Source organism: Trichomycterus rosablanca, chromosome 1, assembly GCF_030014385.1.
Source record: "Trichomycterus rosablanca isolate fTriRos1 chromosome 1, fTriRos1.hap1, whole genome shotgun sequence".
Taxonomy (NCBI): domain Eukaryota; kingdom Metazoa; phylum Chordata; class Actinopteri; order Siluriformes; family Trichomycteridae; genus Trichomycterus; species Trichomycterus rosablanca.
Genome location: NC_085988.1, coordinates 49,163,848 through 49,190,173, shown reverse-complemented (window position 1 = coordinate 49,190,173; position 26,326 = coordinate 49,163,848). Strand labels below are relative to the sequence as shown.

At 39.8% G+C, this 26,326-nt stretch overlaps 1 protein-coding gene across 1 annotated transcript; it reads right to left on the bottom strand.

Moving 5' to 3' along the window:
• Positions 1-3,577: 3,577 nt before the first annotated feature.
• Positions 3,578-26,326, bottom strand: tm7sf3 (transmembrane 7 superfamily member 3). Its single transcript, XM_063004694.1, has 13 exons — positions 26,222-26,326; positions 21,752-21,800; positions 19,166-19,320; positions 17,138-17,288; positions 15,825-15,945; positions 14,386-14,557; positions 12,240-12,417; positions 10,066-10,152; positions 9,705-9,785; positions 7,589-7,741; positions 6,615-6,712; positions 6,233-6,395; positions 3,578-4,014 (listed from the first exon to the last, which is right to left on the bottom strand). The coding sequence occupies exons 1-13, from the start codon at positions 26,324-26,326 to the stop codon at positions 3,761-3,763; spliced, it is 1,767 nt and encodes a 588-aa protein (XP_062860764.1). The 3' UTR covers positions 3,578-3,760.

Below are 26,326 nucleotides of genomic sequence, written 5' to 3'. Positions count from 1 at the left end.
TTCTCCTTCCACACATGTTCAATTGGATTCCGGTCTGGGCTCTGGCTGGACCACTCAAGGACATTCACAGACTTTATCTGAAGCCACTCCTGTGTTCTCTTGGCTGTGTGCTACGGGTCGTTGTCATGTTGGAAGGTAAACCTTCACCCCAGTCTGAGGTCCAGAGCGCTCTGGAGCAGGTTCTCTTCAAGGATCTCGGTGTACTTAGCTGCATTCAGCTTTCCCTCTATCAGGACTAGTCACCCCGGTCCTGCTGCTGAAAAACATCCCCACATCATGATGCTGCCACCGCCATGCTTCACTGTAGGTATGGCATTAGCCAGGTGATGAGCAGTGCCTGGTTTCCTCCAGATGTGACGCTTGGTATTCAGGCCAAAAAGTTCAGTTTTGGTTCCATCAGTCCAGATAATCTTGTTTTTCATGGTTTTAAAGTCCTCAAGGTGCCTTTTGGCAAACTCCAAGCAGGCTGTCATGTGCCTATTACTAAGGAATGGCTTCCATCTAGGCGTGATTTGTGGAGTGCTGCCTGGATGGTTGATCTTCTGATAGGTCCTCCCATCTCCACAAGGATACGCTGGAGCTCTGTCAGAGTGACCCTCGGGTTCCTGCTCACCTCCCTGGCCAAGGCCCATCTTGAACACAATCTATTATAGAATGAGTATTAAACTTTGGACATTTCATTTACAGCTGCAAGACTGAAAAATACACAGATGAAGGTTGGATATTATTTCAGCTTCCTTATTTATCTTATAAACACAAGGAGTTAAATGGAACTAAAGTGGAACAGACCAAATTAAAGAATTATTACACAATATCAACTTTATTATATTTAAATATTACAAAATCATTTAAATGTGAACCTTATAGAACAACAAACAAACAATAGCCAGCATTGGCAGATATTTTAAAATCTAATAATCAAACTGGGCATAAAGTTTAAGCATGATGTAATTGCAACAGTTAATCTGTATAGTATAAACCTGCATCAAACATCACAACACACACACAGTGCTCATTACAGACCACATTAGAAAGAGGTGCAGTTACAAAAGCCCTGAGAAAAGAGCACAAACCAAACCCCACCCAACTAATGCAGCTACTTTTATACCCTGATCCTCAAACATGATTTTTTCTGGCATTATCAAACTCAGTTTAAAGTGTGAAGCCAAGCTGTGCCTCTAGAAGGTGGAGTAAAAGTAACAATGTCAGCTGAATCAGGCCGTGTCCCAAATCTGACATAACTATATTAAATTGCATGTCTAATCAGTGGACTACAAATGGTATAGTTATACAATGTGGGGCAGCCAGAATGTATGAATGATTTCCTGACCTACATAATAGTCGTATGCTGACATGACCGAAAGTGACCATGTAGCATGTCAGTCAAGTGAGGAAATGTCTTGCAGGTTAGGAGAGAAAATAAATAAAATAAATAATGAACTTTGTAAGGCAGAACTGTTTTACTGTTCAGTAAAAGAAAACTGTGCTTTAGTACTACAGGAAATCTGTTAAACTGAGGTATAGTGAATATCAGTGTCACTCATTAGAAAGGAAATCAGTGGTATTAAAAACACAGCTTAACTGAAGAACTAAATAAAATAATAGGTTTATTACTGCAGTATGTACTCCTTTACAAAAGTTACATGTAGTTATGGATTAAAAAATACTGTGGGCTGACACTTGGATGGCGCAGCGGTCTAGCGCATTGGCCCATCACCTCTGAGATCAGAGCTTTGCTTTTGACTGACCAGGCGCTTACATGGACACACAAATGCGTCTTTATGGGGCAGGGACGATGGTCGAGCAGGGATGCTTAATCGCTGCTTTAATTATGGCCTGTCAAGGTGGTTCTTTGCATGTCTGTGAAACCCTGCATCTGCCAAGTAAAAAGCAGTCAATGGCAGCGTGCGTGTTGTAGGACACACGGCCAGAGATGAAGGTGGCAGCAGCGGGTAGCAAGTAAGGTTGCAATTACTATAAATAGAAATAAATAAATAGAAATAGAAAAAAAGTACTATGGGCCAAGTCGCACCATCTCTATGGTCATCATATATGGTAAGACTACATACCTCCAAAATATCGTTATGCATTATGCACTTTGTAAGGGAAAGTGGTAGCTCAGTGGTTAAGGTACTGGACCAGTAATCAGAAGCTTGCTGGTTCAAGCCCCACCACCACCGAGTTGCCGCTGTTGGGCCTCTAAGCAAGGCCCCTTAACCCTCAATTGCTCAAAAACTGTGTTCAGTCATAATTGTAAGTCGCTTTGGATAAAAGCGTCTGCTAAATGCCGTAAATGTAAATGTCTTTTAACATTGAACAGGTGTTCATAAACATTACAATGTGGCTTTATAAGTAAAATGCTACTAAAACTGTGGTGTCAAGTGTGACTGCATAAAATATTTAAAAAAAAAACTAGTGGGCGTAAAAGTACTGAAGATTTACAAGTCCTTAAAGAATTCTACCTGCAGAGTACACAGTTAGCAGGACCAACAGACAGACATCTCAGGTCATATTCATTTAGGACAGTCAGTGAGGAGGTATAAGAATGCACACAACAATGGGATTAAAATCCTTGAAACGACAGCCAAAGTAAACCTTTCTAACATTAGCATTTTTGCACAATAGTGGTATCTGTTTGGAGCTTTTTTATCATGTGTTAGTTTATTGAGTTTCCCAAAAGCACAGTGGTGTAAAGTCTTTATTTAAATAATTTTTCCCACTTTCTTTCCCCCAATTTTCTCCCCAAATCTAGTCGTGTCCAATTACCCTTATTGCGTCCTCTATACTGATTCGACCCTTCACCGCTGACTGAGGATGCCTCTCATCTGACATACGCCCCCTCTGGTAAGTACAGTCAGTACAGACTGCATTTTTCACCTGCACGAATCGAGTTCATACACCGACGGGCACTGTGTACGGAGGGCCACACCCCCTTCAGCATTATTCCTCAGCCCTGTGCAGGCGCCATCAGTCAGCCAGCAGGGGCCGCAGTCGCACCAGCTATGAGGACCTATGATCCAACTTTTTACTAAGAACAACAGCCAATTCTTGGTCATGCAACTGCCCAGCCCAGTCGGAAGGCAGAGTTGAGATTTGATACGATGTATTCGAAACCCCAACTCTGGTGCGCTAGCGTACTTTACCAAGTGTAAAGTTTTGATAGTGAATATAGTGAGTCTCCCAAATTACACCTTTAACTGGGGTAAAATAATGCTTTAAAATTACTGCTTATGTGCTGGTTTTCCAGGAACATACAAAATGTTTAAAACTGAGTGAAAGCTCAAACTGTGTTGATCTTTGTAGCTATTAAAGCAATCTTCACGACACTTCCGGATCCAAACAGTTAAAACAACTCATATTCAGTCGATTTAGACAGCTAAAGAACCTTAAATAGGCCAGAATCCGTCCTGTCTACTGATTTTCCTTAAATTATATGCCATTATATAATAGTCAATATTATAAATACACCAAGTGTGAAAGGTCCTTTTGACTTCCAACATTTGACTTTACAAATTACAGTGCTATTGTAGCAGCAACATATACATTGTCAGGTTTTACTGTCAAGATTGTAGCCAAGGTGACCAGAAGGCCAGAATCTATGGCAGGTAAGTCTAGGGTTCAGCGCAGAACAGGTTATTTCTAGTACACCCAGAATCCTTGTACCTTGTACCTCCTTCTGGCCAGCAAGGTCCCTCCTGTCGAGCTTTTCCATGACGCTCATACCTGACTGAGCTTACTCTTACCAGTCAAAAGTCCCAGATCACAAGAGAAGAGGAGTGCGCTCTCCAGCAGACTCCGGCTGGTGCATGAGCTGGCGGAGACGGGCCAGCAGACGGGCAGGCAGAGATGGCGTGTGGTGACTTGGGTCCAAAACATTGGTCTTGCGCCTCTCACGCTCCTGACGCCACATGACGTACGGGCTCGGCGGGAAGAAGGGACGCGAGCGCTCCCTGTACAGCTGCACTGCGATGCCCGTGACTGCCAGAATGGCCCACACACTGATCAGGATGAAGTCTGGATAGAGAACGAAAATCAGAATCACAGTGTCAACCATCTAGTTGGATAGTTTACGTGTTAGTAATTCTACCAAAAATGTTTATACTTTATAACAAAATATAACAGTGTATTGCCCCCAGGAATAGACACTGGATTCAGAAAGTATTCAGACCCCTTGATTTTGATTGGATAGAATTTACTGTTTTACCTTCCATCTATACGTAACCACCCATGATGGCAAAGTTAAAACATGGTTAGATTAAAAACACTGATTTTGTCTTATTTACAGACCCTTTGCTTGGCACTCCAAGTTGTGGTCAAGTTATGTTCAATTATCCTTTAGATGAGATTAGATTTTACATAGATAAGAGCAAGTGTGTTCCGAAGACCACAGCTGCCTCAATAGTCTAGAACTTAAGCTTGGCACAACCTTAAACCCTCTATGAGTTGGTAACCTGGCCAATTTGAGCATACAGTCTAGAAGAGCCTTGATCAGGGACATAATAAAGGAACACAAAGGTCACTCTAAAGATGCTTACAATGTCATGTGCTGGACAGACAACCATGTAGTTGTTGGGTACACCAGTAAACCAGTTACTGGTATAAACAAGGCATTTATGGCAGAATGGTAAGATGAAAGCCACTGATATGTAAAAGGCATATAACAGCCTGTGAAGGACTACGGCAACATGAGTAAATAATAGGTGTGATGAGAAAAAGAATTAACTCATTGGGCAGAACAGCAAGTCCTTAGTCTGGTAAGTCTGTTAAGAAACACTACCTGACCAACACCATCCCTTGTTGAAACATGCTGGTGCTAGAATCATGCCATATAGCTGCTTATCAATAGCAGGACCAGGTAGCCTGGTAAGAATTGATGGCCGAATGAATACAGTCAAATACTTAAAAAAACCCTTGAAATAAACCTCCTCCATAGCACAAGGAAACTCTCACTGGGGGAACAGTTCACCTTTTAACAGACAAGGACCCACACCATTCAGCCAAGACAATAGTGAAGTGGCTTTGGACCAAGTATCTGAATACTTTTAGGTGGCCTATCCAAAGCTCAGACTATCATCTGTAGAGAGACCTGAGATGTGAGATCGCAAATGCTCACCGTCCAACCTGACTAAGCTTGGGAGTATCTACCATAAAGAATTGGATAAACTGTCCAAATCCATGTCTACAAAGCTTGCACAGATGTATACAAATAGAGTTGCAGCTGTGATTGCTGCCAAAGGGGCTTAGGCAGTATGAACACATCCCAACATTCATACTTGAGATGTTGGTATAATACTCCAAGAACACTCAACCATCTGAGAACATTACTAGGTATGCTCACAAAAGTGTGTGTAAAATGAGACATGTACACTTATCAGCCATAACATTAAAACCACCGCCCTGTTTCTACACTCACTGTCCATTATCAGCTCCACTTACCATATAGAAGCACCTTGTAGTTCTACAATTACTGACTGTAGTCTATCTGTTTCTCTGCATACCTTTTTAGCCTGCTTTCACCCTGTTCTTCAATGGTCAGGACCCCCACAGGACCACCACAGAGTAGGTATTATTTAGGTGGTGGATCATTCTCAGCACTGCAGTGACACTGACATGGTGGTGGTGGTGTTAGTGTGTGTTGTGCTGGTATGAGTGGATCAGACACAGCAGTGCTGCTGGAGTTTTTAAATACAGTGTCCACTCACTGTCCACTCTATTAGACACTCCTACCTAGTTAGTCCACCTTGTAGATGTAAAGTCAGAGACAATCGCTCATCTACTGCTGCTGTTTGAGTTGGTCATCTTCTAGACCTTCTTCAATGGTCACAGGACGCTGCCCACAGGGCGCTGTTGGCTGGATGTTTTTGGTTGGTGGACTATTCTCAGTCCAGCAGTGACAGTGAGGTGTTTAAAAACTCCAGCAGCACTGCTGTGTCTTATACACTCATACCAGCACAACACACACTAACACACCACCACCATGTCAGTGTCACTGCAGTGCTGAGAATGATCCACCACCTAAATAATACCTACTCTGTGGTCGTCCTGGGAGAGTCCTGATCATTAAAGAACAGCACAAAAGGGGCTAACAAAGCATGCAGAGAAACTACAGATGGACTACAGTCAGTAATTGTAGAACTACAAAATAGACAATGTGTGTAGAAACAAGGAGGTGGTTTTAATGTTATGGCTGATCGGTGTATGTATAATGTGTCGGGTTGAAAATGCATCTCACCAATGGTCTGCAGTGGCACTGAGATGAAGGCTCTGCTAAAGTCACTGTTCAGGAGCCGCTTGAGGATGTCCAGAGTAATGTAGGACAAGCTGGTGTAGATGTAAGCATTCACAGCCAGTACTACCAAATATCCTCCCATCACTCCACATGTCACTATATTACCCTGAAACAGACACAGACATGCTTTACTCAGTCTGTAATACATCTATAGTGGTTATTCACCTTAGTTCAGGAGCATGCAAACTATCTTTCCATCAAGTGAAGAGTTAGGCTACTAAGACATGTAAACATAACCTGGTATAACTTTGTATTTCATTTATAACCTTTCACAGGAAAAAAAAATGATAGCCTGACCAAAACTTTGTAAAAGAATGACTATTACCTCTCTTGGCCATCTGATAAAAAACAGAGGCACGGCCAGCATGATGCAACTGAACGTCACCCAGAGTACCACATCTTTCTGGAACACATGGAGGTCTCCTAAGAAGATAAGTAGTAGGAAGGACATTAGCACAGAAGTAAAAAAGGAAAGGATTTCTTATTCCTATGCTACCAGTGTCACTGAAGTGAAGTGTTACCAGGATCTGTGAGGAATGCCCAGGTAGGGTTAGGTTGTCTTAAGTTCACAGTTAAGCATGTGTAACAGTATACATTGCTCATTTCCTGCATGAGAGCCCTTTAGTATGTGGACACTTAACCAATAGCTTGCTAGACATCCCACTCCAAAACCATGGACATTAATGTGGACTTGACCATTTGTAAGGATTTGTAAGGTAAGTGATGTGAAGGTCAGAATCAAGGGCTAGAACCAGGGTTTTATCAGCTGGCTTGGCACCTATGAAGACATGATCGTTACTTGGGAAGAAGGATCAGATTGCGGCCTCAGTTGACTAGTCGAAGGCAATAATGAAGCACAGTTCCAGGAATCTGTATGCAGTACTAAATCGGTGTGAATCTGTCAAGTGGTTGGCTACTACACCCATGTCAGAGGGGTGTGTGTTAGGTAAAGCCCTCCTCGTTTAGAGTAGAGGTCTGCAGAAGTTGAGGAGATACAACTTGTTAATTGGAGACCAGTGTGTTAAATGCAGAAGCACTCATCAAACCATGTCCTCATGGACCTTGCTATATGCACAGTCATGATGGAAGAGCCTTTCCAAAACAGTTACCACAAAGTAGAAAGCATTATATTTATTTTATACAAATAATTCTACAAATCTGGTAGCCATAGCTGTGGCTGAAACAACAGAACTGAACACCATTACATCATCCAATCACGATAACCGAGAAGTCGATTTAAATTACACTGTAAAATTAATTCTGCAAAGACTTTATAGTTAGTCGTGTGTCTGGTCTTACCGAGCGGTGTGAAGAAAACTATGGATGAGATCAGAAAGCCAAGAATGAGTCCCACCACCACAACACAGGCCAACACTGAGCCAAACCTCCACCAGATCATCGTCAGGATCATGCCACTCACCACACCGATTAAAGCTGTGAGGGCCAATCGGACTGCAAGAAAAAATATGGTTATTAAATTAATTGTTTAGTGTTTAACAAAGATAATTATCCCCATAGTCAATCAGTTAACTAATTAACAACATTTAATTGATAACTTGGTTTAATATGACTACACACACCAGTTATGATTATTAAAGCAGCTGAATCTAGCGGGATATTCAGCTAGCACACCAGCACCAAGATTCTGAACTTCTCGATTTGAAACTCGGCGTTGCTACCGGTCGGCTGGGCACCATCTAGTGAGCATAACTGGCAGGGCCTGCAGCAGACACGGTTCTGCTAGGGCGGGATGACCGGACTATGTGGGTGGGATGACCGGACTATGTGGGGGGGGGGGGGGGGGGGGGGTCTTCAAACGCTGTTTAAAGACCCTGATTGGCAGATAGAGAGGCGCCTGTGCAGAATGCATGGGTGAAAAAAGGGTTCCGCTAAGGGCTACGTGCGGGTCGGAGGAGGCGTGGGCAGCAATATGCCCACCTTGACTGCAATCAGGGATCCCCCAGCAGCGGAAAACAAATTGACTACACTAAATTGGGAGAAAATGGGAGAGAATGCATAAATAAAATAGAAAAAAAAGCAGCTGTATATAATCACCACTTTAACAAACCGTAGGCATAGTTTCAGCACACTATGCTGTGATCAAAAGAGATTCCCAAAGAGATCAAAATGAAGTCATTTGCGGCTCCCAGGTGGCGCAGTGGGATATTTCGCTAGCACACCAGCACCGAGATACTACCGGTCAGCTGGGCGCCATCTAGTGAGCACAAAATTGGCCACCGTGTGCAAGGTCCCTGGTTAGCAGACCGAGGCGTCTGTGCAGAAGCGTAGTTCCCACATGGTTGCCTTTTGAAATATAATGATGATGAAAGCTGTATTTTGCATTTATTTAGGCTGTCTTTATCATATTAAATTTAGTTTAATAGTCAAAACCTATTTTTTGTGACATGCAAAAATAGAGGAAATTGGAAGAGGGCAAAAACTTTACATGGGTACAATATTTATGTATTATTTACCCTATTCAAAGCCCTACATACTGTTTGTGAACTGTTACAGTCTGGTGCAAATGTTGTTTCCGTTCCTGAATCACGCTTAATAAATGAGTCCGAAAGAGGAAATTAGGGCATAACCTGTAACGACAAGTCAGCCATGCTCACACGTGACCTGAAAAGGACTCAATATGACTCATCTGAAATAGAAAAAAAGTTGCATAACACTACCAAAAAAAAGAAAGAAAAAGAACACAGGAAATGCTAAGTTTTCGTTTAAAGTAATTGGATTTCAATTCAGCTTCTGAATTTGTGGTTTAAACCGTCTTCATTAGATAACTGAATCACAAACTGTAATTTTGTTTGGTCTATAGCAGGTCATGGAACACACAGCTACTTTGCAGCTTCTAATTTTAATGTCTGTATGTTCACATGCAAACCCAAGTGTTAACCCAACTGAATGGCAAAAAAACAGCATTAGCAATTCTAGCACAGGTGTGGTTGTCTCATGTGGTTGTCAGAACTCACACTCACGTTGTGTAGCAACTTCATTTACAGTATACAGTATGTGTGTGGAGAAACGTGCTACTTGTCTTGTATTCTGTCAGCGCTTGTTCTGGCACCTTGACCAGACAGCGGGGATTTGTTGCAGCAGCATCAAGCCTTGTCTGCTTCAGACTCAGCCTATTGGGTTTCACAACCAGGCTGGTGTTGGTATCTGTTTAGTTTTAAACAAATATACTGAAAGACAAGAACTAGTGCTCTATAGAACTAGTTGCAACATAAGGTAGTATGAACCGACAACTAGTTGGATTTCAATATTACAATAGGATATTGCAATATCCTTTTAGATGTTTTGGCCTCACATGCACACTAAAAAATCATAATGAACACACATAGCCCAAATTAGTACAACCGACTTTAATTGTTACTGGAGCATGTGAATGGTTTTGAACTTAATGACTTACTGTCATAATCCAGTGTGGTGGATCTTGTGATGAGCACAAAGAAGAAAAAAGCTCCAAACCCGAAGCCCATGCAGAACAGCTCTGAAAGTACAGAGGAAATGTCATCTATTTTACGAGCACACATGCTTGAGATTAGTTCTATAAATACAAATGTCACTGCATCTAGTCAACAAATAAATATTAGGTCAACATGACCTTTGTCGGTTAAAGCTATTTTTTCCCCAGAATGGTAAATCACACACCATTAATAAGAACATAAGTTACAGGAAAAAAAATTATGACTGTTTATTTCTGTCAGCTCTGCAGTGTTTGGGGGGAAAGGCAATATAATAATTGAATAATATGACAATAATTGACTTACCAGTTTTAAAAAAACGATGACCCAGAAAACATAAAAAGAGTCCCGCAAGTCCTGCAATGGTGAAAAACACTTTGGTGGATTTTTTTCCTAAAAAAGAAACACAAACACAATTGTTAATTCTCTTGAAAGAACAAAAAAAAGATTTTTTGTTTTGGCTGACCAACTTAATTATATTTTATTACAATATTGGGAATTTGGGAATATCTCATTTACACCATTTGAAACATTCCACAATAAACAAGTAAATTGGGAATCATGATTGGGTATACAAGGAGGATCAACCAAAGGCTCAATCTAGCAGGCAAAGATTTTTTAATTCTCTCACAATCAGTGTACAGTCAGTGTATAACAAGGTGACTAAAAACCACTGTTGAATGTGCATCTGAGAAACTGTCATAATAGACACATGGGCTCAAAAGTAATTTGGAAAACCGTTGTCACTCAACACAGTCCACCACCTCGGCATCAAGAAACTCCATATATCAATTCTATGCAGAATTGGTTTAAGTCAAGCAGAGGCACATATTGGGATTTTAGAGAGACCATCAAGGAGGCACCTTTGAGGTTTTGTCAGTTCATTAAAAGTTCAAGAAAATAGAGCCGTTTAGGTGGCACAGTGGTAAAATACATCGAATACATTGTATCGAATCTCAGCTCTGTCATCCTGCTGGGCTGAACGGCTATTTGAACAACGGTTAGCTGTTGTTCATACAGGGTTAGGGAGCTGGATAGGGACCTCATAACTGATGCAATTACGACCTCTGCTGGCTGACTGATGGCGTCTGCACAGAGTAGAGGAATAACGCTGATCAGGGTGTGGCTCTCCATGCACAGGGCAGATTCGCATATGAACTCGCCTCATGCAGGTGGAAAAAATGCAGTCAGCTACTGCTCACCCTTTCATTTATAATGCTGATTTACAACCACATTGGGAGCCATTATTTAAAAATAAAGAAAACTATCCAGAAATGGCCTGACTTCTAAAAATGTCTCCAAGCACTCATTTAGGAGGGGGTAAAAGATCACGGAAAAACACTCATGACATTTAGGGTCAGTGTTCATGATTACACATTATGAAAGATGCATTTATGCTTGCAAAGGAAGAGATAACTGTTAACTGGGCCAGTGATAGCTCAGTGGTTAAGGTACTGGGCTCGTAAACAGAAGGTTGTCGGTTCAAGCCCCGCCACCACCAAGTTGCCACTGTTGGGTCCCTGAGCAAGGCCCTTAACCCTTAATTGCTCATTGTGTAAGTCGCTTTGGATAAAAGCGTCTGCTAAATGCTGAAAATGTAAATGTAAAATGTAAACCTAGGAAAACATCAGTTCTCCTCACATTTGCACAACGGTATAACAGTAAACGAAGGCATAACACTAAAGGTATTTGCAAAAAGCCAATGCAGCATTTTATTTAAAAAAAATAATAATACAAAATAACAATAATGATGGGGTTGTGCTAAAATGGTGTGGGGAGCTTTGCTGTGACTGGACCACTTGCTGTTATTAGAGGGAACTATAAAGTTCTCTAATTTAGGAGAAAGTTGTACTACAGTCAAAAACAAAAAAGCAGGCATGTGGGTGGCACAGCAGTCTAACACGCTTGCACACCACTGCAGAGTGTTTGAACTTGCAAGTTTGTATCCCTAATTAACCTCACTTGCATGTCTTTGGACTGTTGGAGGAAACCGGAACTGCTGGGGGAAACCACGCAGACATGGTGAGGCGACAGTGCTACCCACCGAGCCACCGTGGGGAAAGGCATGTGATGAGAAAGGTAAAATTTAATTATAGTAACATGAACGTGTTATATCAAATTTTTGAATGCACTTAGTTCCCAAAAGCATGGCACCAGTTATTAGGATAAAGGTGTAATTTTTATTTTTTGGATGTTGAATGACTTTGTCCCTTAAATAAATGATTTATTTTAAAATGTGCATTAGTTTTTACTCAAGTTTGCTTTGTATAATATCAAAGGCAGGTTGTTATAATAATGGAGGGACGGACATACTGACAAAGGGGGCAAATGGACTGACATGTTTAGGCCATTTTAGGTGAAACCAAATAAATGTTACACAGTCTAGTCTAACTCCAAGCAGCCATACATTGTCCATCTGCTGACTTCATCATGTCCTGCACAAAGGGAAAAAGCAGCAGAATGTAAAGCTGACCTCTCACCTAATGTGGTGCAGCCATCTAGATTAGCCGTGAAGCTGCAGGCGTAAGTGTGAACAGGCACGTATGAGGCTAAGCTGTTGTGAATGGGGTCTCTCACTATAATGCTGTAGATCACTCCCTGTCCTGGGAGGGAGTTGAAAGACAGCCGAGTCTGATCTTGAGAGGACAGCGTCATCACCTAGAACACAAGAACAAAGGCAGGGTCAAGAACTGGAACAGCAGGGTCCATCTGTGTGATATTTGATATTGTTTGTCAGTGAAACATATATGCAGTTGACAAAAGAATAGTTTTATATGAGTGAAAACTGTTTTGTACAGTGTAATAAATCTAAATCAGTTTAAATGCATGTATTCTAACTAGGTACTTCAGTTTTACATATAATATATGACTTTAGGACCCTACTGTATATCAACAGTCATTTTAGGAATGTGATTCTAGCCGGCACTACATGTTGTTCTCCACCGCTGAGTATTGTGCCCCGGTCTGGTGCCGTAGCCCTCACGTGAAGAAGCTGGATGTGGCCCTCAACACTGCCCAGCGGACTGTCTCTGGATGCCTACAAGCCACCCCAACCTATCAACTGCCTGTCCTCGCTGGAATTGCCCCGGCAGAGGTCAGACGAGAAGCGGCTACGTTGGCCCTCGCTTGAAAGGCACAGATGAGTGAATCACACCTCCTCCACAAGATCGTCACAGAGACACCACAGCGCATGCACCTCAAGTCCCGATGCCCCTTTGCCACACATGCTTAGGAACTGCTCCGCATAACACCAGTTGACATCTTCAAGGCTTCCTGGGTGAAGGCAAGATGGAGGGAGCAGTGGAAGGCAGCAGGGCCATCTACGCTTCATCACTATATTAAAGATCCAACAGATGTTCCTGGCCAGCACCTCACCCGTAAGGAGTGGACAACCCTTAATCGCCTGAGGACAGGGTGGGTGCTTTGGAGCAGCAATGCAGAAGTGGGGTCTTGCAGACAGTGCCCACTGTGAATGTGGGGACCCATTACAGGCAGTGGAACATGTGATGACCAGTTGCCCCAAATTCCGGCCACCGAATGGCGCTCGTGGGGTAATGGATCTGGATGACGAAACACTAGACTGGCTAGCAACAACAGAGCTGAAGGTCTAAGGACATATGCCAGAAGAAGAAGACTGACTATTTTGCAAACAGGAAACTGATTCTTTAGCTAAGATTCAAACTTGGGATTTTAGCATATTTTACCACTGCACCATGCGCCTACCTGTAGTATACAAACATCAAAATGTTGGTTGTTATTTAATTTTTATGATTGATGGCTTTTTCTCCTCACAAATTTGACTTCTCCCATGTTGTTGTTTTTTCTGTTAATAAGCTCTGCCTCTTTTGGATGTTTAGGCCATGAATATTAAGGAGCCCCGCTGATAACAGAATAAAAATAATGCATGACCATGCTGTATTAATGCATGGGAATGTTAATCCGTTAGGTTAGGAGCACTAGCTTATATAAAGCTGAGCTTACAGTCATATACATGAATCCCTAGAGAACAAATATCTAATTCTGTATGCTTTATGTTAGCTGTGGGCAAAATAAAACTCATGCCCAGTCCTTAGGGTCTCCTTTTTCATGTTTTACTAAGTCATGGCCACGACCTTATTATCTCATTCTCAAGTCGTGGCCATGTTATTTTTATTTGTACGAGCATGTAAATAGAAGTATTTTAGTGGTAAGTGCTTAAATGAGTGAATTACTTTGTTGCAGTTTGCTTTCAACAAATCGGAATGAGTGACGTTGTCCTTCTCCAATAGAAATGCTAGAACAGTGAAAGTAAAGGTGAAAGCACAATGTTCCCTTTGTTCTTATGATCAAATACAACTATGAAAGGACCAGGCACGTTGAGTTCAGTTTAAACCTCAAAATAAACTTTCACTTATTTCATTTACTTTAACTAAATTAACTGAATAAGAGAGTAACTAAATTACTTTACAGCATGTACAAAGCTTACATTCTCTAGTTTAGTGTTCTTGATTTATAAAACAAATGTAATAAAGTGTTGGTAGCTAAAGTAACTCAGTAGTTTGTGCATATTGTATTAAGTATGAAATGGCTTCATGTAAACAGCTGTTCTAGGATGTATAGGTGTGTGGATTATTTCATACCACTGACCTTTCTCCCGTTTTCCACCATGCCCGACACCTTGGCAACCCTCTCAATGCCACTGATCAGAGTCTGTTCTGATAAATCATTCTCGGGCAGAAAGTACTCAAACACATCATACTCTAAGCGCCAGCGATTACTGGAGACGGGTTCCACATCACATGCAGGAGCAGAGACTCCTCTGTATCAGAAACAAAGAGATTATTGTATTATGTATATTATGATTATGTATATTATGTACAATCACTTGGCAGACACAGAGGTAACAGCAAACGTGCAACCCAGCAGACTAAACCTAAAAATCTCAAAGCCCCACCATCATTAATTGCATTTTCCTTCTTTGTTAGTCATCTATCCTCTAGTCATCTCTAATTCCCAGGTGCTATGGTAACCCCTTGCTGCTTGCAGGACACCGATGGCCCACAGGCTTGCACATGCTTGGTATGTAAATTACAAACCCCACCCTGCCTTATTTCCCTTTTTCTCTCCAATGTAGATGTATCCAATTTCTTCCAATTGCAACCCCCTCCTGTTGCTGCAGACATCCCACCCCAATAAAGGAGAGCAGCAGACAGCCACTGACCGCTTCTCACCTGCCAGAGGCAAGGCCTGCCATTTACAATAAACCGGCTTGGCCATTTAGCAAAGACTCCAATTCTAGCAGCAGCGAGAAAGCCCTGCTCTGTTCCCCTCCCTACAGACACAGCCAGTCGTGTCTGTGAAACACCCAGCCGGTCAACATACATGATTTAAACAACATTGTTGCTTATCTGACAGTCGCTCAGTCCACATACTGTATTTTGGAATTTTGAAATGCTAATGCTAAGTTTTATTTTAGTCTACTAAACCCATTTCAAAATGATTGGGCTTTTGTCCTGTTGGAACACTTAATTAGGTTCTTAATTGTTTCATCCACTTTCTGCAATGCACTGTTTACACTGGCAGCGAAACAGCCCCAGAGCGTCATACTACCCCTATTATTAAAACACCTCGTATTTATTTCTACCAAAAATATTGTCATTGTTGTGGCCTAATAACTTTTTTCACAAATCCATCTAACTTCCAGGAAATTTAAGTTTGTTTATAATAGCAGACTTTTTTAGGTAATTCTTGGATGAAATATGGAAGAAAAAAAACAGTCACTGAAATAGTTTCAATCCTGACACTACCATGACATACAGTACATATCCATTACAAGTGTATGTACACTGTTAATTTAGGTACAACTAAAAAGTTACATTTAAAATATTTAGACTAAATACCTTACTTCAGGTGGGGCTGGAGCTTTTTCAAGTTGTACATTCTTTAATTGATAACTGTTTTAATAAAAGCTTTTGAAAATTAATTGAAAAATAAGTCAGTACATTTAATTGGAGATTAACATATTTTTTCCATGTGACAACAATGTTTACAGTGTTTTACTGTGTGCATGTGAGAAAGCTGAATACCTTGCAGTTCCAATATTTGCTGGAGCAAAGTGGATAATGGTCTCATAAATGTTGTAGCTAAGGTAGATGTTTGGATCAATCAGCAATGGGAACTCCACATTGCAGGCACCCGGGACTGGATCTGTATTCAGTATGACAAAAAAAACAACCAAGCAAGCATGTTAATTTCTCCTGGGCACATTGATTCAACACACAAACATGCTCAACTACTTTCCATAGACCTTAATAACCAACAAGACAACAATAAAAAAATAAATGTTCCGTTCTCTGAATTAGATCATTGATAGCAAATTAAAAGAGTAAAAGTGGCAGTCCTGTTCTTCATATGTTGTTTTTTGTTCTTCATTTTAGTATTCACTCTTTTAAAACAGGCCCAGCTGTGAGACAGATGTGTTTCTGTTCTGTTTTTCTTAATCATTCTTTTTTTGAACAGTCGCTCATGCATTTATTTTGGACTAGGGCCAGAGTGGATTATTAGAATCCTGTCCCAGGTACAATGGGTGCACACTGGATAGAGTGCCAGTTAATCACAGAGCACAACTCTAAAGCAGTGATGACTCAATGGTTAAAGTACTGAACTCGTAATCAGAAGGTCACAGGTTCAAGCCACACCCACTGTTGGGCCCCTGAGCAACACCCTAAACCCTAAACTGTCTGACTGTAATTAACCTCAGCTGTAGGGCTGCTAAATGCCATAAAGGTCAAATGTACTCCTCCTTAGTTACACAAATTTTGCCTCATATTGGCATGTTTTTTAAATGTAGGAGGAAACTCTCAAACACAGAGACCTCATCTATGTAAAAAAACATAAGGTTATTAATAGTCCTTCCATATTGTGTACATTTGTAATTCTTCCAAAGGAAAACTGGCATTTAGCATGTTAGAGTACTAGGCATTAACAGAGCCAACTGACTACCCGACCCGCATACAATTTTTATTTTATCAATGTGGTTTCATTAACAGTTACTGCTTCCCAAGAGGTGACACTGATAACTGATAAAGAAGTCTGAATTTTATTAATAAAAATAATAATAACAACATCAACAAACAGCGCTCAGGTGGTTCAGCAATCTATTCAGCTAGCCCATCACCACTGAGATCCGGGTTCAAATCACAGTGGTGCTATCAACCAGCTGGAGTTTACACAAATATTAATTGGCCATGTTCAAAGCAATGCGATGGATTGGTATTCCTGCCTTGCACTTAGTGTTTCCCATTCCCATTTCCCATTGACCTGATGCAACCCCCTCCAGGATAAAGCGGTTGATGAAAATGAAAAAAAAAAAACAATAAGAAGAAATGTACTACCGTACCAGTGCTTGAGTAGGGCAGTAGAACCCCGGTGCCAGCAACAGTGTTATTATCAGGAGCCAACAGGAAGCAGAACAGAGTCGGCTGAGCAGGCAAAAGAGAAAAGAGCAATCCAGAGTCGAAGGCAGTGACTGAGGTACCATAAAGTGGGATCTACAAAAGCACACACAAATACAGGCACACATTATTTCCACATTCTCTTCACTGATTTAACATGCAGTAATGATCCTATAGATGTAAAAAAATAAATAAAAAAAATGTACATATATTTTTTTATGCATTTTCTCCCCATTTTCCTCCCAATTTAGCACAGTCAATTTGTCTTCTGACACGTGCACAGCCCTCCTCTTCTTGCCCCTGCATTCTGCACAGGCATCTCTTCCTCCAATCAGGGTCCTAAGACAGCATATGAAGATCCCACCCACACATAGTCCGGTCATCCCGCCCTAGCATATACGGTAGCCAGTTAGTATCTGCTGCAGGCACTGCCAATTATGCCCACCAGATGGCGCCCAGCCGATCGGTGGCAACGCTTATTATTATTATTATTATTATTATTGTTCTTATTATATGTAGATTTGGCTGGTGTTTAGGATAAATGTGAAATAAGCTAGAAATGAACAGTAAAACTCAGAATCTATATTGTAATCTGTTTACACATCTGCATTATGTGTAAAAGCCATTAATACAGTACTGACACAAAACTAGATGGTAAAAAAACCATTTAAAATTTGGCAAAATTGCATAAGGTTACCTCATGGCTGAAACAGCTTTCACAATTATAAAAGCCACCTAGATCAACTTACATGGTCAGCACAAAAATTAAAAATGGTTAACTAAAATGAAAATATTGTGAATGTTGGTATTTACATTGCATGTACAAAGTCAATGGGATGGACAGACAGACTTATTCATTTTGAAAATAGTTTGGAGCTGCATGTCAACTATGCATCTTCTAGCTACATGATAAACTGATACACTGATGTTATCAGCAGTGTTATAAAATGCTGCTTTGTTTAACAGCGCTCATGAGCACATTCCAAACCGTAGCTGGTCTTGAATATGCGTCAGAGTACCAGTATTTTGCTCATATGACATGGCTGGCTGGTCTTTTTTTCTGAGAACTGTGTGTGTGATTGTTCTGGAAATACACATCACATGACATTGCAAACCTACTGGCAGATCATGCAGGCTGTGCCAGATCACTATACCAAAGCTTGGTGTTTTGTGTTTCTAAATCTATATTTAGTAGACATGCCTGTTCATGATCATCTGCTGAGCTCAGATTACTACATAACTGATGAAAAGCAGTAGATTGCTAGTCTGGAAAATGTGTCATTTTGCTATGTGGTGAAAATCTCCCTGATAAAGAACATAGCATTTCATGAAAATGTGGTAAAAAGTGTGGCATAATTTGAGAAAAAACTAACTCTTACTATTTCATGAAATATATAACAATCAAATAATAAAACCTCCTTTTCTGTATCGTCTAGATTTTAACATATTCAATTCCCTAAAGCACAGTAGGGCCGTCTATAATTGTTTGACAGGGTGAGGTTTATTTTTTCTAATAAAAAAATACAAATTCTTTGACCAGAACTGGCCTAACATTTGCATTAAAAATAGTAAAAATGTGATTTACAGACAAAGAAACAAATTCATGAACGGACTCTGACACAACATAAGACATTTCACAACAATGTGGTGAAAATGTGGTAAAGATGTGGTTTACAGTCAAAATCCTGAATGGACACTGATATATTACACAGCATTTCATAAAAATGTGGTAATGAGGTTTATAGGCAATGGGAGAAAAGTACTGACCAATCAAACGCCACATCAAAAAGCAGTGAAAGTATGGTTTGTTGGGAAAACCACATTTATTGGCTACATTCAGCTTGATACATAAAGCATGTCATAAAAATATAGTGAAATATTATTAACTGGGACAAAAGAAAAATATACATAGAGCTAATAAATCATCAGTGTGTGGGAGTGCTGTCTGGTAAATGTTGGTGCAAGTCTCTTACTCTTGTGTATGACAGAGTAGCATTGCTGTTTCGAGTGTGGAACTGCAGTGTGATGAAGGCCACATCGGCAGGGATTCGGGACATGACCACCTCCACACTTCCATTCTCTGGTATGCTGACATTCTGAAATGTTCCCAGAGAAAACACCACCTGGTCTAAAACACAAACATATAAACACAATGTACTTCTTGTCATACTATGCTTTTTACTCAGATTAGGTATCCAGAAAAGATCAGACAAGCATAAAACTTCTGTTCAAAGTTCAGCATGTACCAACCAGATCTTAGTATCAGTGCTGGCAATTTTGCTGGCCTGAAACACAGTATTAATTAGCCATGGCAGTGAAAATGCATGTGTACATAGAACTGTCTTTGAGCACATCCCTGTAAATGTAACAACCAAAAAACTTGAACAGAAACCAATTCATTTAATCCTCTATGACATATTGTAGGGTTTTCTTCCTAAAGCAGGCAGTGTATTTTGGCATTCCCTATTGTGTTTCCTATATTGCATGCACCACACCTATGCTGGCTAAAAAGGGCAGTATCCCTCCTCCGCCATCTATATTCTCCTCCCTCCGATTTCTACAAAGAGCCCCAACATGAAGAGTGGAACAGGCTATGCTCTCTGTATTCCTCCACCACTCCTGCTGGCACCTCAATCAGACCATAGGAATCACTGGCAAAGCAGCAAAGAGGCAAATTTAAACCAGCCTTTCCTTCATCTAGTCTTGCATTCTGCTGGAGAATTGAAGGTGGGCAAGAGCTAAGACAATTTGACTTGATTAAGAAAATCAGTATCCCTTAAAGGCAGACCATAAACTAAAGGTAACATTCGAAGAGGCTGTGTCCCAAATAACCTACTACAAAACTTAATATTATGTCTAAATAGCACAATTTAAATGGTATAGTTCCACACTACCTAGCACACAATAAGAGGTCCTATTAGAAGAAAGCTACATATGAGGATGAGAATCACAATGTGCTCCATAGCTGATAGATCCTGTTGATTGTAGTTCAAAACGGGTGCATTTTCAACCTTAAGTCATTTTAATATGATGGTGATATTTAAGCAATAGAACACGAGAGGGAGTGTGTTATCGCGAATAACATCACGGCTGTGATTCGGTCGCAGGCACAAGCCGAAGGCAAGTTAACACACGACCTCAAGTGTTCTATTGCTTTTATACAACAGTTTTTACAAAATAAAGAAAGAAAATAAATCAAAGAAGCTCTGAATTTCATATTAAATATGCTTTAATATTGACAATACCTTCCGCCAAAAAGTAGTTCCACAACGAATATAAAGTTTAACACTACAAAGCAGACATCCCAAGTTGCAAAAAGAACAACAAGAAGAAAAAGGCAAGAACCTCCGAAGGAAAAAAAAGAAATAAATAACCTCTCACACACACCAAAGGATTATGGATGATAACAGAACTCTAAGGAGCTGCTAACTGGGCTATTAAGCTAACTGTTCGTGTCACAAACACATTAATGTTCCCTACATAGTGCACTAGATTGTGTATCAAGATCGCGGATTTATGTTCCCTACATAGTGCACTAGATTGTGTATCAGATCGCGAATTTATGTTCCCTACATAGTGCACTAGATTGTGTATCAGATCGCGGATTTATGTTCCCTACATAGTGCACTAGATTGTGTATCAGATCGCGGATTTATGTTCCCTACATAGTGCACTAGATTGTGTATCAGATCGCGAATTTATGTTCCCTACATAGTGCACTAGATTGTGTATCAGATCGCGGATTTATGTTCCCTACATAGTGCACTAGATTGTGTATCAGATCGCGGATTTATGTTCCCTACATAGTGCACTAGATTGTGTATCAGATCGCAGATTTATGTTTCCTACACAGTGCGCTAGATTGTGTATCAGATCGCGGATTTATGTTCCCTACATAGTGCGCTAGATTGTGTATCAGATCGCGGATTTATGTTCCCTACATAGTGCACTAGATTGTGTATCAGATCGCGGATTTATGTTCCCTACATAGTGCACTAGATTGTGTATCAGATCGCGGATTTATGTTCCCTACACAGTGCGCTAGTTTGTGTATCAGATCGTGGATTTATGTTCCCTACACAGTGCGCTAGATTGTGTATCAGATCGCGGATTTCAGTTTCATTTTCCAATTCTGACTGATTGGACAGTGTTACAAAACTTTCATTTTATATGAATATTATTAGATATATTACTACTTTCTGGCACAAAATAAGCAAAAAAGTTTCACTACAATAAAAGCAGAAATGCTTCACCACATGTTAGTTAAATAGATCCTTATTAAGCCCTGTTCTTTCCTAAGTACGAAAAATCAGCAATTCTTGGTATATTTGTATTAAACAAACTGTGTGCAGGTTTATAAAAATAATCAAATACAGAGTATGGCTGTCAATAATCAATCGTTAATCCGATAACCAACAGATGTCATTAAAGCAGCATTTAATTCATGCTGCCAGTTATAAACGCCATCTAAATTCCTTTCAACAACTGAAGCTTGATTCCAAGGGAGAAAAAAAATACAGATCTGTACGAGTACAGATCTGAAATGCACCTTCACTCACCCTCGGTGTGTTGGCACCTTAGTTTACAGCCGGCTTCTGAGATTTTAACCTAAACAAGAGAGTTTTTCCCATTACACTAAATTCAAATATGGCCAACTGGAGATGTCACGCGCCCCTTCTGACACATGCAGCTGATCGCTTCTTTTCACCTGCCAGAGGTCAGGTCTCAGAGGATAGTATCACATGCAGAGATCCTTGAACTGCCCCCAACCCATGTCAGGCTCCTTGAGCAGCCAGCAAAGGCCACACTTACACTAGTGATAATGAATCCTGTTTGTGTTCCATAAAGCTCATAAAAACTCATAAAGCTTATCATCTTACAACAACTACACTAATGTCATCAGCATATGCTTTAATATACAGACTCCATCTCTATTCATTATTATTAGCTTGTTTAGTTAGTGTTTGTACTGTTGTACACTGTACTGTATTAAATCTGTAAAGTGTGTTTACTTTTTATCGTACTGTTCTGCCACGTCACTGCCATGTTCCCTACACTGTTTTTATTCGGTAAAGCATGTGTGACTTGTTGATCTGAAGTTTAGTGCTGTGTTTTATATTTTAATGGAACGTTATAAGCCTGTTACCAGTTAACCATCAACTAATGATGATCAGATAATAGTTCTTATCTTGCTGTAACAGCAAATCCTGTTGTATTTTATTTAATATCATATCATTGTAAAGTAATCTAAAAGAAAGGGCATGTTGAAGGAATGCACTGGCTATGAGAAATCTCTCCATCCAGACAAATCCTCATCTACGTTACTGAGATAATATTATTAGACTGAACTTTATTTTACCCTCTCACACTCAAGGCTGCTCATGAAACAAAGCCTGGCTATTCTGCTTCAGCATTTTGGCAAAATAAAGTACCAACAAGCATCTCTTCATTTGGTCTTCCTTAAACAATACAACAGTTTTACACTTCCTCTTAGGATTGGGACATGTCCAACGGTGTAATTTCACATGTATTTCCTTTGAGCACTAACAGTCATGGTTTCCCTTTTTAACCTAAAAACATGTACTTAATACATTAACCCTGGTAATATAACCACAAACTTATATCAGATTGATCAAGTGTTCATTATAAATCAATTAGAACAGCTTTTTTTTTCCATATTTATACAGACATACTCTATATGGCCAAAAGTAGGTGGACACCCATCTAAAATGGCAATATTGTCTATAGTAACCCAGGCCTTCATGTGCCTGACCTCGCAATATATCATGAACACACAAATACTATAGGACCAAAAGTATGTGTACACATAAGCCATGAGCTAGTTGGACATCCCATTCCAAAACCATGGGCATAAGTATAGTGTAGGCCCCATTTTGCAAAGGTCACAGCCTACTTTGTAATGGAAAGGCTTTCCACAACATTTTGAAGAGTGCCTGTAGGAATGTGTGCCCCTGGGGTAAGATGCTGGGGAAAAAAAAGCTTTGGCCTGTAAATGCTGTTCTGATTTCTTCCTAGCGTGTTCAGTAGCAATGAGGTCAGGCCTTTATGCAAGCCACCAAAGTTCCCTTACCAAGATTATTGAACCGAGTCTTTTATTTACCTTGCTTTGTGCACAGGGGCACAGACAAACAGGAACAGGAAGGCCAAAGGGTAAAGTTAAAAGCATAAACATTATACACCCATTAGCAAGGAGTGTGGCTGAACTCAATAGTTAGGAGCGGTGTCCATATACTTCTTGCCATATAGTGTAATTTATTTATTTTTTATTAGAAGAGTATTAAAGCATAATTTATTTATTTATTAAGATTTCAACGTCATGTTTTACACACTTTGGTTACATTCATGACAGAAACGGTAGTCACTCATTAAACAAGATGCATCAGTTCACAAGCTTAATGTCAAACACAGCCATGGCCAATTTTGTATCTTTTGTATTCACCTCACTTGCATGTCTTTGTACTGTGGGAGGAAACAGGAAGAACATGCAAACTCCACAGAAAGGACCCGGACCGCCCAACCTGGGGATCGAACCCAGGACCAGCCTGTATATGTCTAAAATCGGTTATATAACGTTTTATGTATACTGCTTTTGTAACAATAAATTGTAACAATTAAATTGCCCTCATCCCATTTTTTTGTAAATGTGTTGCTGGCCTTAAACGCTGAAATAAATATCTTGGGTTCAGCCTGTCTGCAATGAAATAATATTTAAGGTAAATGTAAGAAACACTGTGATTTTTGAATTTGCATTTTTCATACTGTCCCAACTTTTCCTGAATTAGGGTTGTACATTGTTTTCAAACATTTCACAATAAGCAGGTGAATTGGTAAAAAGTGAGGGTGTCATGATATGGCATACAAGTAGAATCCACCAAAAGCTCAGTCTGAGTCTGCAAGCAAAACTGTGTCATGGCTCACCACTCTGACCAACTTTTTGAGAGAACTGTCAGTCAGTACAAAAAGAACATTTCTCAATACTAATTTGCTAGGATTTTAGGTCTTTCCCCATCTACCTTACATAATATTATGAAAAGATTCAGGGAATTTGGAGAAATATCAGTCCATGTAGGGCAAGACCAAAAGCATGTTGTATGTCTATGGTCTTCAAGCCCTCAGACTGCACTGAATGAGAAACAATCATGCTACTGTGACAAACATAGCCACATGGGCTCTGCAGTCCTTTGGAAAACCGTTGTTTCCAAACACAGTCTACCACTACATCAAGAAATGCAACCTGAAACTCTATTATGAGGTGTAGCCCTGTCTCCTGTTGAAAATTTATGACGCATTATGAAGAGGATAATCAGATTATGACCATAGATTGTTGTATAAAGCAAGAATGGTGAAAAATGTAACATGCAAAACTACATTTAGTGTCAGACATCTAATTCTAAAGTGTTGAGTGTTGACAAATCACAGATACTTGTTTATCTGGAAATGGGATTTGTAGATCTATGCCTGCAGGTACATTAAATAGCAAAATAAAAGAGGATGAACACATGTTCCTCCTTGCGGTTTGCAAGTAATAACACTAAACAGAACAGGAAAAGATAACAACCACTGCTCAACAGATGCAGAAGATTATTCTTCATTGTACTGTTAATGTAAGTGTGTTAATATAAAAATATACAGAAATAGTAAACAGTCTCGTATATAACTGAGTTCCAGTTCACATTAAGGTCACTTTGGTGCACTATAGGCTACTTGGTTTGTACTATTTGCTACGGTAATAAGTAATAATGACACTGTATTTATACTATGGTTCAAACACAGTAAAAAGAAAAACTTACTTTCATTTTGAGCACAAATCAGTCCGAGGCAGTGCAGGGCGACAATAATAAAACATTCTCTTCGGATCAGAGACATTTTCCGTATTGATGGGAGTTGTTTACATTAGAAATGTACCACCGCACTGGTACAGATTTCTGACGGTTTTACAGTTTCTTGCAGCATGGTTTCCACAAAATCCATCTCACACTTCAAAACACAGCTCTCTCACCTCCTCAGCTTTAACACACCGCCTTACTAGAGTGAGTTAAACAGCCCGCAGTGCGCATGCGCAACACTGTGTTCCTGTGCAAAACCTGTTCCCGCCACCTCGAGGTAAACCAAAATCAGTGGCAACATTTACACTGGTACCTTGTAACTCAACGTCCCCTAAACTCTAAGTCTTTTAAACTCAACCACCTTCATCGAGAAATTTGTACCCTTAAACTCAACGTGTTCAGTTTTTTTTTTTTAAGTTTATTTATTTAATTTTAAATTGACAATGAACGGTTGCTTTGTTCAGCGCTCGGCTTGAGCGCTGCGGTAAAACGTCATCAAAGTGTGAATATGAGACGAAGCTACATTTGTGTAGAATAACCGTTAGATTCACTCTGAATACGTCCACATGTATCTGTGTATATCTGGATTTTCCTCACTTTCACTTTTAAACTTGTGTTATAACTCGAGGATCTTTTAGTGTTTATTATATTTGTGTTATTTTTAGTGTATAAGTGTCAAAAACAACCCCAATATTTTACATTAGCCAAAATATATGCAGTTCCACTGGACCATGGAACACATTAACAGGTTTCCCATACATCCTTATGGAATAAACACCTTTAAAACTCAACGCCAGTCCCAGAACCAATTGACGTTGAGCTTCAAGGTACCACTGTAATTAAAAAAAGGAATTATTTTACAATTTTGACTTTATGTTATTGGTTTTTTTTAATTTTTTTAATAATTATTTTATCTAAAATGCTTTTCATTTAAATTATTAAATTCGAATTAAATCTAAATAAGTCAGTTTTAGTTTAGGATTCTAATGTTTTATTTATTTGTAACATTGTTTAAAAAAAAAAAAAATCAGATGTATGATTCATCAAGATTAAATTAACTTTTTATATTATTTTAATTATCTTAAAAAAACAATTTTTATCTAAAAATGATCATCTCAAGGTTAAACTTAAAATTGAAATATAAAATTGTCCTGATGAGGTTGCTAATGCCTGTAGACAAACCTTCCTGGCTTTCTTCCACAGCCAGGCAGGTTTGGAACTTGAGGACAGTTCTCCCAATGGTGTCTCTAGGACTGTTATTGGTCTTGGAAATTTTCTTATACTCAT